The following is a 14,450-nucleotide window of genomic DNA, read 5'->3' as shown; positions in this document are numbered from 1 at the left end:
TCAAATAAAACAAGTTCAAATTTACAACTAGATTATTAAAAATTCGATAAATAAAAAATAATAATATTGTTAGAATTCAAGAACTCAAGAATTCAATCTTAATGTATATGACAATAAATTAGATATTTTGTGTACCGCGAGAGTACCTGAGTGATCTCACAATTTCTTTCTAAATCATGCATTTTTAATGAAATATTAGCTTAGTATAGAAGTAGAGAAAATTAAAAATTGGTAAGTTATATGGGGATGTAATATTAAGAAAATTCAAGTACTCTTATGGTGGTAAAGAAAATTCTTAAGACGGCGCAATCTATAGGCAAAAGTACTACATAACTATAATGCAGGATATATTTTCTGGTGTTATAAATTTTACAATATTATTCTAAGTTTATTCATCATTATTATTCATAATTTCACGTTTATCCAATTTACTATTTTACGACATATCTTATGAAATTTAGGTAAAAAATCGTATTCCTTAAAATATTATCAAAACCGAATTATAATAATATATTATATAAACTAAAATACAATACAATCGTTTAAAGTTTAAAAAAAATTTTCGAGTTCGTACGATACAGAATTTTGGAAAATATGTTTAAAAATATTTAATTTTATTATTTTATGCAGATGAGATATTTATCAAAATGTTAAATACAAGTTTATTACATAATTTGTATATTTACAAAGGATAGAAGTAATATCATAATATAAAATAAGAAAAAAAAAAATAAATATGTTATGTTTATGGAACAAAAATCGTAGGTCATGTATTATTAATTATATTTTTAATAGTAGTATGAAATTAAAATAGTGCAATATTTATAGTACATTAGATACAGCTTATAGTGAATAAACGTTAAAACAGTCATTATTGAATAATGAACATATATATAGCAAAGTTATGTATCGTTGGCATCCGTTATACAAAGTAGGTTTATAAATCAACTTCTTTAACTGTACCAACGGTAAGTACACGCAATGTTATTTATAACCATGAAATTCTCACTCTCGATAGTAAAAAAATACTTGTGTGGGATGCTATAAATTAAAAATATTATAAATTTAGTCGCAATAGTCGCGTACTCAATCTTTTGTTGTTGGTATAAATGCATTTTGACCCTTTACAATATTTTTTATTAGTATACCTAGTAAGAATATTTGAAAAAAACTAGAACCTCCCTCACTCGTGAGTTTAGTTTCAAATTGTGATTTAAAAACAATGCAATTTGGATATCGTATAATATAATTGTAATCAAATATTTTATTTATTAAATAATTAAACAATATTTCAAGATGTATTTGATCATCGTTTTAAGCAAAACTGATATACTATTTTGAATAAGTTTATTATTTGTGGTTTCATTTGGTCATTTTTGGATGGGTTTAAGTAAAGAAAGACAAAACTAGAACACCAAAAACTTCCCGTTCTCAAATAAGAATTTAGTCCCGTATCAGTTGCGTGATCGATTTGCTCGTACATTTTACGATTAAAAACATAAATAATACCAATAAGGGTACATACGAAACACACATATATGTAAATTTGTATAATACGTGAATGCAAAATGTCTCGTTTGGCTACTTGGTACTAGAAAACAAGAGGGAAAAGAATAGTTGTAATAATATTATACAATAGGGCCACCGTCGCGCCACAGACACGTCTTCTTTCTGCTTCCACCACCACAGCATTAACCCTTATTGTTATCGATCGTAAACACTGATGCCGCGACAAGGAAGGTATATGGTACGCACTCGCTAAAATACACGCGCTCACACATACACACACGCACACGTATGCCACTCCTCATTCACAAGATATACATGTACAAATCATGGTAGGCATTTTTTTTTTTTTTAACCGTAACTGATTGTTCTAGTGCGTCGAACGTAATTAATACGACTACTATTACTCCTATGTGTTCGATCGTGCACGCGGGCGTACGTGTTGCGTGAACTTTCTGAGAAAATTGTCGTTTTCGGACGATGTGAAAACATGTCAGCCTCCAACGCCAAACATGTGTTACATACTCTTCAATATATTGTACACACACACACACATACACGCATATGAACAAATGAAAACTTCTATGCTTTATAATAAATATAAATACATATGGATGGACAGATATAAATCTATAGAGAGATAGATAGAGGAAAAAAGAGATAGAATAGGTACTATTCGTGTTATAACATACCGTTGTACGTCTCGACAATAAGTTTTTGACGACAAATTGCTTCTTTTTTTTTTGACAGTTAGTTTATCGGCTCAGTATATTCGATGTCACACACAAACATCATATCACTGACAATTCATGTTCAATAGGATAGTGAATGTCAACTGTATTGAACTTTTTTGTTAACCCTGTTTATGTATACATATAAATTGTTCAATAAATATTTATTTTTATGGAACGCGATTTTTTTGGGTTTTGTTGTCCGAATGATTATTTAATTTCGTCCCGAATATTAAGGTAATATACCATTTCGCATATCATAATATGATATTTTTTTATTTCTTTTTATTTATGATTTTTTTTGTTTGTTACATACTAACAGAAAAAAACCAATACAACATAATATTTATGATGTATGATAATAATATTAAAATATATCGTACATGGTAATTTTAATCGTGAATGCATATTATAAAGAACCAACGATAGCGTGACGACGACGAACCGCGTTGATTCATAATGTAACTACTGTGGTTGTGTGCGAGGAAAAGGATTTGCTTATTGGTTGTATTGTCCGACAGCAATACAATGATTATAATGTAATTTTTATATGACAAACAACAATTGATGAATATTGAACGGTCTAATGTATTATAAACATAATCAATATAATTATATCGAACTTCAGTATCACGATATTTTCATAATGCAAAATATAACTTTGTGTTTTCTTCAAAGAGTCTTATCAGCCAACTTAAAATTGAATTAATTAAACATTTCTCTTTTACGTATCAAATATCTTAATGTTTTTTTCTCGACCCTCAAAGTTTTATTTGCCGCATACTACGGTACGAAATACGTACACGTAGCTTTGATTTTAAACAGAATATTTAATGCGGTTAACAGAAATAGTGATTTGATCGCGTTGTGCACTACAATATATACATAATAAATTCTTGATAAATGACAGTCAAACAGAAAATATGTCGCGTAAAATTATTTGATATCGAGTTATATGTCGAAAGAAAAACAAATACTTTAATATATACGAGTATACATAAAACTACATATACGTGCGTAAAGAAAAATACGATGACGCCGGAAATATATTGAAAAGTGCATAACATTACATTGGCTGTGGCGATGGTAAATGTACCATTAAATAATATCTGAAAATTATAAATATTTGCAGCGAAACTTTTAATTTTAATTATTATTTAAAAAATGTATACTCCATGCAATGCATGAAGAACATGGATAAACAATGAAATACTAAAAAATGCATCATGATCTCAAATTTTCAAACTTTTGGTAGTATTGCTGCCCTGCATGTCATACAATATCAAGGGAAATAATAAGAAAATAATACCTTTGACTTTCATTCTCGTGTAATATACATTAAAGCCACTTGCACATACTATAACAATCTTAATAAATTTGTAGTGATCGTTACCTGCAAAATGTGCAACGTTAAGCTTAGCTGTATACGAATTACATAAACCGATCTTCGTCTTCTCTTTTCGACAACAACCTAATACTCACAGTACCCATAAACATACCTTTATCTAACTGTTTATTCTACAATTGATTTCTAATTACACACGCGTGATTGCGAAGCAGCATTTGGTCGTAAACCGATAGTGAGCGATTGATGATTCGACTGTGCAGAGACTTTTATATACGTAATAATAATATATTTTCCTAAATTATATTTTGATAATATTTTCTTTTGAACAACCTACACCCGTGGGCGTACATAAAGGAGTTGCTAGGAGTGTTTGTGTACTTCCGGATCTTTCAGCCCTGTAGTCATTAAACCAACACCCGATGTGTGGCTTTGGTGATATGTCTATGCGAGGTGAACGATGGGGCACGGGCTTAACTTATATTTATTACGACAAAACAATACTAAAAAATTTCGTTTTCCCCTAAAACGTGCAAAATGAGTATTTTAACTATATATGAGGGACAATTTTGGATATAGTGGCCCATATGCTTAGTATCCATACTATTTTAATTCAAGTTCGAAATATTTCTCGTTGCCGGTCACTGATTATTATTTTTTTTTCAAATTACTCTAAGTTACTACAAAAATCAATTTCGCATTCAAATTTAAAAATTGTGTTGCAAGTGATTTAAAATATGCATCGTTTAGTATGGTAACATTTTTGCGTATCATGATGAATATAAAATATACGTCACTGAATTCCTTGGAATACAAATCTTTATAAACGTTCGACTTTTCCTTTTGTTTTTTTCCACTCCAGTTACAAAAATCTAGAACTACGATATTTTACTGAGGATAGGCATATCAATTAAAACGACTTGAATAAGAAAAAAAAAAATTGATTTTTTTCCTTAGAGTTATTAAAGAATTTTTATTAACCAATGAGCACATGTTACATCGATGTTAAACTAACGGTGGCGTGGGTTTGAAAAAGGTATTTATCTGATTTGTGTATTATCCGCAAACGTTGAAAAGTGTGGGAAAAATCTACAAAACATCTAAATTGCATATTATAATATGTTTTCACTCGACTAGGACGAAACCGACGACGGTTTGCAGAACGCGCGAATACCAATCGTGTGCGATTACTTCACGTTGTATACTTCTCGCAGGTGATTTACCGTTACCCCCGACTGACAACTACGATATGGATTTATTAATTTCTCTCTCTCTCTCTCTAAGGTGCGCGCATGCGCTTTTCCATTACATTAACTTAATGTTTTAGTACAATACGCTACCGCCGTCGTCCGTATACCTACGATTTTTACTACTCCACCTCGCCGAAAGTGAGTTGAATTATTATTATCCTAATTTAATTATTGTTTGATCGCATCAATGTGTATAATTGTGCCCATATATTCCGCCAACGTATTTAAATTAATAGTCGGAGAAAATTATAATTATTATAATTATTATAATTATTACTAAAACAATTGAAATTTATTATTATTTTGTGTTTTTAAATGTATCGATCACGTTTTGAACATTTATCATTAGCGATTGAAATATACATGATAAAAAACAAGAAAAGCTAAGATGAAGCCCAGGATATCACGTGTGGGAGGGTTGAATAAGTGATTTATTTAAATTATTCTTAGCAAATAATTTAAAAATACTTTTTTATGATGAAATTAAACAAAAAAAAAAAAATTAGGTAGTAAAATAAAAAATAATTTTAAAGGCTATATATTTATATTTATTATAAGTGTACACATATTCATTTTTATATGAATTAATTAATACATGGGATTTGTATTTTATTGAATCCAATAAAGTGATGCACGTTTATTTATTTATATTAAGTTTATTTTTTATTATAATACATTTTTTTTTAAAGAATATATTTTACTATGATAATAAAAAACAGCGAGTTATGTATAACACAATAATGAGTTGACTATATAGTTTTCAAATTAATATTTATTTTTTCATCGCCTTCCTTTTATAATAAACGAAAACATATTAAGATTTATATTAATTATTGTTAAAAAAAATGAAACAAATGAAATTGTTTTTTTTTGTTTATCAAATCATGTAATGCTATTATTTACTGTAACGATATTATTGGATATAATTTCACGTATTTTAATGTACTGTGGCTATTGTGTAAATATTGCTATTGTCCAAAAGTATACGAAATGGTGGAAAATAACTGAAAAGTTAAATAAAGTTAGGGTCCAGAGTTCAGGAGACTTTTGGGAAAACAAAAACAGTTATTTGGGAAAGTTTTACTTTTATGTTTAAAAATTTGTTGGCTCTTTTCGTTAAAATTAATACACATTATATGTGAACAACTGTCACTGTGAATATAACACTGCGTATGGAAATAAGAATAATGAAGCCTTCAGGTTTTTGAGTTTTTAACGATTTTCGTCACAGTTTGTCTTAAATTATCTAACAATCTTCAAATATAATATATATATATATATTAAACACTTAGAAGATAGATCGAATCACGCTGTTTAAATCGATTATGATATTATTGTTATCATCATATTATTCTAAATACATATATGAAAATCAAAGTACAATGATTTTTACCAGTAAACATCAATTGATTATTACATATATAATTATGCATTAAGACCTTAATCTAGGATTAAAATAAAATTTTTCAAAATATATTTTTATGAAAAATAAGAATAAATCAAATGTAAGTTCCCGGTAAGTATATAATTTTTATGTATTATTAATCTTTTTTTTAATTTCATACAATAAATATGTGAAAAAAAATTAAAAGCCTTATAATATAACAAGATGTATATTATTTCAATACATTTTTTTGAATTAAAATAATTTTGAATATAAATAACAAATATACAGTTGGTGACTGTAATTATTATTTACAGATAAATTATGCGACAAAGTTATGTTATTTTATTTATTAGTTAATGATTTGCTTATCAATAAAAGTAATTTCATACAATATTTTTAAAATAAAAATTAATAGACACATATGATGTATATTTTAACGATATTCAATTAAATTGTTAAAGTTTTAAGTAATTTAATATGCATTTTTAATATCATTAAAAATTTTAAGATCAACGATTATTTTTATTTAAGTATAACTCAAAATATATTGGCAATGTAATAAAAGAATATCTTATGTATATGTTTTGGTCCGAATAACCTTAAAAGTTAAAAATACTTTTTTGTGAATTTTGACGCAGATGGACTTTTAGACTTATAGAATAATGTTTGAAACTATCCCGGGAAAACTTTTAAGGAAATTTAAAAAAATAGAAATAAAATTAATTGTGATTACAACATCAATTCTAATAAAATAAATTGTATTTTAAGTAATAAATACTAATATTTTACTATACATATTGTGTTGGTTGTATACAAATCAGTATATGAGAATAGTTGTACGCAATTAAATATCTAGTATTAATATTCTGTAAGTGATTTTTAATCGGAAAAGAAATATTAAATGCACTTATTATAAATCAAAGCGTTATCTGAAGTATTGACCGTAATTTGTGTGTAATGTTATAAAAACATACATTTAAACAAATTAATAGACTAAAAGATGCGTGTTTGATATCAAGTCTCATTTTATGTAAAGTGTTATTATATTTCATTTTAATTAAAAAAAATACATTAATTTGAATTTATAATAAATTACGTGTTTGAAATCGATAATACTATGATGATTGTAACCGAGTATTTTATAATAATTAAGAACCACCAATATACAAGGCTCCCATTGAAATACATTGAAACTGTTGAATATATTCACGTATAATCGTGTTATAAGACGATATTTCTATACCCTGGTGATATTAACTATAATTAGTGTAAAAAAAAAAAAAACACAATCTGTAATAAAATAATTTTTATTTCATTAAGTTCAATAATTTGACGATTCAACTGTTTAAGTGAAGCCAAAGGCATTTCTAATCCTGCCATTAACATACGCCCACAATAATGGTTTCGTACTACCATTTTAATATTATTAATTTAAAAATAATATAATATTATAGCGTTTTAAAAAAAATAGCATACAAAAGAACTTTGTTATCGGTATGAATGAAATTAGTTTTGCGTATACACAATGTCGTGTTGGACAATATTTTAATTATCATGGCGTGAAGCCAACAAGACTATATATGTCTTAAGCATTATTTAATATTATTTTGACATACCCACTGACAATTTTTTATACGAGCACACCCTTTTAGCTGCCTGTAATTTTTAATCTTATTGAACCGTATAATCCGTTTAATTCCTCATATCTAAATGTTACGTGAACATATTTTTTATAAAATATATACACGTATATATTGAGTTACCAAGGACGTGTTTATTTGGCCACGGGGAACCGTTAAAAGGTGCTCGAACTAATTTCGAAAGACAATTATTATTTGTTTAATATGATTATGTGGCCAGCCAAAAATTAAATTACGTTCTGAATATTAATTTTTGGTATACATTTTGTATAAACGCGTGCGAGAATAACAACATAGAACGAAAAAAATCGACAATCATAAAAAAAAACACACATAAAATTCAGTCCTGGATTAAAAATGCATTATCTTTTACATAGCAAAATCAATTAATATTAATGGTTTCCTGCGATCCGGAGATTGCGTTACCGTACAATACACACGCACCTTCATCGTCTCTCTCGTCATTCATTCGCTCCTCGATGTATATGCGCCGAACTACTACGTGACCTGGTTTCTTGTTTCGATTTATCCATTCTCTAAATTATAATTGCATTGGAGATAAATATTTATTGCTAACCCTAAATGGACTGTTGTCGGCAAATCCATGTGTTCCTAACGCGCTAAATCGGCAATCTACTCCGATCATCATCACCATCACCGTTCGTTCCTTACCTATTAGCGGGAACAATAATTAATATAATTACGATTATGATAATATATGTATCCATGGAAAAATAATCTCGATTACACCGGAGTTTCGGGTCAAATGTAAACGGAAACGGTTATATGTTTTAACGTCTTTCCCACCTGTGGTGGGGTTAGAACGACAAAAGTTCGTTAATTGTATGGTGGTACATGCTATCACCGCATGCACGTGACACGTACATACATAGTCATATACGAGACAGTAAATTGATTTCAATTCTTGGGCTATTAAACCGCAATCAGAAAGTTTCGAACGGTAAAAACTTATACGACTGTTCCTTTTTTGCATTCATTAACTGCAATTCATGAAATAAAAAAATAGGAACATGCTTTCACTTGAAAACATTGCATTTTTTATTTGTTCTAGTAACTGCTCTAAACTCATAGTTGTTTATCGCTTCCAAATAAAATTACTGAATTTTATAATACTGATTTGTTAACCGGTAGTCATAATAGTCATAATTGTCAATAAGTTTCTTCCTGGTAAATATCAATGAAAAAAAAATTTGATAAATTGTAATTTATATAATATTGCATTAAAATTTGTTTTGTGCTTTAAATTTATACTTGTTATGCTATTGCTATAATTGGAATTGTTTTCACAAGTATTATACTTAAGTCGGATTGGAAAGTTGATTATTTTTCAATATTAATGTTATAAGTCTTATAGTATACGAGAACTTTTTTAATTTTTTTTTAATTGTAAAGAAGCTTTTAAATAAAAAAAATGTATAAGCTTTTAATGTGCATTAGTATTGAGTTATGAAATAAAATACATTAAAAATAAAGTTTAAACTTGTAAAATTGTTATTTAAATTATAATTTATTTAGGAATTAGAGTTTTTTATTAAAAATTATTGATTTAGTTTAAACTTTTTGAAATAGTATTATAAATGTAAATAAATATTTTTAACTTGTTGATATTAACCATAAACTATCATGTATTACAATACCCATAATGATATGACTAAGTAATTTGTAATAAAATGGTTGGCTTAACATTTATTTATATAAGATTTTATTTCGATTGTTTCCTAGAATTATTTTTTCAATATTTATGTATAGTAGTAATGATAGTATTTTTTCAATTTAATTTAATTATAATGTGTGCATAAAGCATAGATTAAAAATAATGTTATAATAAAGGTATTTTTATAGAAGTAATATATTTTAATAAAGAAATTACGCCGTTGATAACTTTATGAAAAAATGTTTATAGTTACACTATAATATTACATTGAAAATAATTTATAATACCAAACAAAGAAAGTTGGTATTTATAAATATAATAATAATAATTTTTTCCAAAATGTTGAACTATATTATGATAATTTACAGTGAAATATTTTTATGGAACAGGCATTAATGGGAATAAAAATGTTTTTATTAAGTAAAGAAGATGATTAATATCGAAATATTTAAATTTAAATATGTGGTGCTTAGATATTTTATATTTATATATATATTAATTCAAATCTTAATAAAATGTATGTCTTAATATAAATTGTAAATAATTTTTTTACAAAAAAAACAATACAATTTAAGTTCTAGAAGAAAAATGAAAAACTATGAACTCTATATTTTTGGAGATAATATATTTATATATACTTAAATTTTATTGATTGATTTTTTGTAAAAAAATTATTTTCGATTCTTATTATGACGTTTTGACAAATATTTAATATCATTTTTCATATTTTTTTATACTTATATGGTACGTGTTCTAATAATACGTGTATATCAGATGAATAAGTTTTCAAATAAGTAGAAAAATTACATTTGACGATAAAATTTTCAATAACGTTTATAGTAAAATATTTTTCTCAATAATCAAAACAATATTATTGTCATCGCAGTGAACAATAAAATGACAGATATTTTAATATTTATACTTAGAAAAAATGTTAAGGAAGTACTTTATATTATTATTATAATTACTTTATAGATGCTTTTACATTGTTATAACCTAATATAAAACTAATTATCCATAACAGAAAATTTATATAACATGTATGTGAATATGTGTAAATAAACATATTCAAAATTTACCTCAATAATTGGAGTTGGAGGAGGTCCTATATCCTGATTTATTTCTTCGGGTTTTTTCTCCTTGAGTGCTTTCACGATTTTCCATTTACTGACACCCTCTTCTTTATCAACTAAATCATTTTTATCAAATTTAAACCTGGGCAAGGATGGTGTTCCGGGACTTTCGTCCTCTTCAACGACTATTTGTTCGTCAACCGTTTCCGGTTCCGGTTCCGGTTCCAGGTCAAGATTTTGACTTGGAATATCTTTTTTGCCACCGGGAGTATCCGGCACTTTCATTTTTTTAAACCTTATAAGTCCGTCATCTTGTGGTAGTTCCTCTTCAATGACTGTATCTAATGGTTCTGATTCAAAAGCGTCTTCAATGAACGATTCGTCCATGGATTGTTTTCTTATATCCTCATTGGTCTTATACATTTTTTCTTTAAAATCGACCTTAGATCCAAGTATAGATGACTCACTTCGAGTAGTAGGTGGAGGTAACATTGGGGGTCCAAATACTCGTTCAAAATGGGTTTTCTTTTCTAATTCTTCTAGTTGTTTTAGCTCATAACAATACCATTCATCATCACTATCAATACTTTCTTCAGTACTCTGTCTTCTTGATGATATTCTAGACGTACTTCTCCATGAATGATTACTCCTACTGTCGTCTTCAGTATCAGCTGACCCTTTGCCTGCCCAGGGTACTTCTAAACTTGCTTGTCTAGATGACATTTTAAGATTTCTCATATTTGGTGGCTGTACAAACTCTTCATTAGATTTAACAGGCTGTTCTTCCAATGATTTGTTACGTTTTTCTACGGTTGATAAAGGTTCGCCTTCTGGTACTCCGTTTGAAAGTTTACAGTGTTCTCTGTATTTACTCAACTTTCGAGATACAGCAAATTCTTTAGTTGGGCCATTAAACATTTCAGCTGGCAACTGGATTTCATTAACCTGTTCCTGCAATTCTTCTGATTGTTGTTGCTGCTGTTGTTGATGCTGTATGATTTGCTGATTTTGTAACACTTGTTGTTGCTTCTGTAATACCTCCTGATGAAGTTGCTGCTGCTGTTGTTGTTGTTGCAGTTGTTGTTGCTGCTGTTGCTGTTGTTGTTGTTGGTGTTGTTGTTGCAACATCTGTTGCTGAATTTGTTGTTGAATATGTTGTTGCATCTGCTGTTGCCGCTGAATTTGTTGTTGGACTAGCTGTTGCTGCTGAAGTTGCTGTTGGTGGATCTGTTGATGCTGGAACTGGTGTTGCTGATGGTGTACCACAGTTCCACTTGCTGCTGGCTCTAAAGAACTCAAGGGTGTTTCTGGTGGTATTGTTCTATCTCCAGCTTTAAACTGAGTCCATTCACTTTCCGCAAACTCTGGATCAGATATCGAATAGGAACTTTGAAATCGATTTGATTTGGTGGTTTTATGTAATAATCCGGACATGGTAGACACAATTGATTTTTTTTTCTTACGACTACCATGCTTCTGAGTGTTCCAGCCACGTGGTTTTGATACTGTTGCTGTCTCACTGTGAACAGAATCCTCATCGGGTTCTCTTTCTAAGCCTCCAGGCAATGAATGAGATCGATGTCGTTGTGGTAAGTGCACATCGGGAAACCAATTGCTCATCGAATTACTAACTGAACTCATTGCTGATTTGATAATATTACGTTTAGATTTTTTCGCCTTTTCTTCTCGTCTTGTTCCGTCATCTTCACAACGGATCTGAAAGTTAGGTGTCGTGACATATCTATACCGTGTTTGGTTACTATCTGTTCTATCGTTTTCTCTACCATAATACGTATCGTTTTTGGTACTTGGGTAATAAGACAATGCATCGGTTATACCAGGGTATGGTCTATCCGTTGGAGTTTTGTATTCTTTATACGACATTACGTCCAACAGGTCTGGTACATTTGAAATGGACGGTTGTTGTGCGTTAGTTGTTTGATATTTATATCCTTGACCTGCGGTCGAGTATACTCCACTAGACCTATCATAATATGGGTACTCCGTTTCGAATGTAGTAGTTACACACGTTACTACCGTTAATCCGGATGGTCCAGCAACCGCAGATATTTGATAAGATTGATCGAATGCCCGTTTGCCTGGTGAACATGGAGATTTTTCGAAACTAGATAACAATCCACCGCTCATCGATGATAGACCAGAATCGGATTTGTTGGCCACAACCATAGCACCTGTTCGGTGTTGGTGTAATGTATCCAATTCTTTGGCGGAATTGTGAAACTGTTGCTGGGTATCCAAATTTTTAGAGGAATTGTGAAATTGATGAATTGAATTCAGTTCTTTGGTAGAATCATGAAATTGACGGAGGCTCAATGACAAAGCGGACGATAATGATCTAGAGAATACTGGATCCTCAGGCGCTGGAGGTGGCGGACTACCTGGAGGAGATTGAGGGTGATACGAGTGATCCAAGTAATTAGACTGCGACGGTGTGTCTATAAATAATGTCGGTGACCTGAATCCAGGTTCTTCACATTTCGGAATTGTGGGAAGCGATCGAATAGATGTGGACGTATACGGATATATGTGATGTTGTAGGTTTCCCACTGATGACGTGCTCGTATGTGGTTTATTAAGCGGATAAAAATCGAGAGCAGCCGCTGCTCTTTCCGTCTCGTCGTTCCAACTATCCAACTGCGCCTCAGCGTACAGCTGCCGCATATTTCTTTCCATTTGTTCGATATTTTCGAATATCTCCTTGGCCGATTCCACAGAATCCATTTTGTCCGGATCGTCATCTAATAACCGATCTTCGTACGCTCTGTAATCTCCATCATTCGGTTCTGGAGGTTTTTTGGTACCATTACTATTGCTTCCTTCCGATTCTTCCCATATCATACTTAAAGCGGGGCGATTTCCGACTTCTAATGGTCCCATATATGTAGTTGAAGTTGACGGTTCCGAGCATATTTCAATCATTTGCCCGATAACGGATTGTTGGTTCTCAACAATCGTCTCTAGTTTTTCGATACGCTCCCACATTTTCACGTATTCGTCAGATAACAAGTCCAATGCTCGCCATGCGTACATCACTTCATTCTCTAGCACATTTATGCGGGGTGTAATTTTATCGATGAACTCATTGAGCGCAGCCTCTACAGCCTGTTGGTCGCCGTAGACTGTAGCGGTAGTGGTAGTGGTGACGTTGGCGGTGTCATTGGCGTTGGCGACTGTGGTTATAGTGGTGGTGGTGCCACCACCGTTCCGATCTTGTTCTGGCTCCATTATAGCGAAAATGCTAAAGCCAGTGCATTTTATCGGTCAGTAGAAGGTAACAATTTGTTTGATATTTGGCTGACGCCGCAAATATCTCGAAAAATAATCTTATTTAATACTGAAAAAAAAGAAAAAACGAAAAGAAACACACATTAATAATCATATTGAATACGCATCACATAATAAAAACGTTCTTTACACGTGTTAAAATAAATTCGTGGTAGTTAGACACTGTAAAACGTTATTTGACGTAGAACTTGTTGTTTTTATGTCTATTTAAGTGACGTAACTTTTTTTTTACGTGACATCTACCCGACGTTAGTTACGTTGAGAAGAGTATAGCTTTTTTAAAGTTAATCTTTTAGAAAAGCTTGTGCAGAATAAATATTTAGACGTGAATTAAGAACATCTACAACCTACCACACTTCCCAGTCACCAAAAAATGACTTGGTTTCATAAATAATCGAGCGTAGCGGCATTTCGAGAGACGATAATGATAAATTACTGTCATAAGCTATCTCGATTCCCCAGGCTTGGGTTTTTTCTTTCCACCCTCTTACTGCTGCCGTCATATTATACACGGTCATAACCACTAGATATATTGGC

The 14,450-nt window shown here is 30.2% G+C and overlaps 1 protein-coding gene across 9 annotated transcripts in view; it reads right to left on the bottom strand.

Moving 5' to 3' along the window:
* LOC112684807 (protein unc-13 homolog B) overlaps window positions 1-14,450 on the bottom strand; it is a 160,468-nt gene that overhangs the window by 29,469 nt on the left and 116,549 nt on the right. For 4 of the 9 annotated variants that reach the window (XM_025556485.1, XM_025556481.1, XM_025556482.1 and 1 more), the window contains exon 2: window positions 10,614-13,962. The exons of the other annotated variants lie outside the window; for them this stretch is intronic. In XM_025556485.1, the coding sequence (XP_025412270.1) occupies window positions 10,614-13,853 (3,240 nt within the window). In that variant the 5' untranslated portion in view covers window positions 13,854-13,962. The remainder of the gene's footprint in view (window positions 1-10,613; window positions 13,963-14,450) is intronic. 9 annotated transcript variants of the gene reach the window in all.

This window comes from Sipha flava, unplaced genomic scaffold (assembly GCF_003268045.1).
Source record: "Sipha flava isolate LNK unplaced genomic scaffold, YSA_version1 258_pilon_pilon, whole genome shotgun sequence".
NCBI lineage: Eukaryota > Metazoa > Arthropoda > Insecta > Hemiptera > Aphididae > Sipha > Sipha flava.
This window is presented reverse-complemented; position numbering and strand designations above follow the sequence as displayed.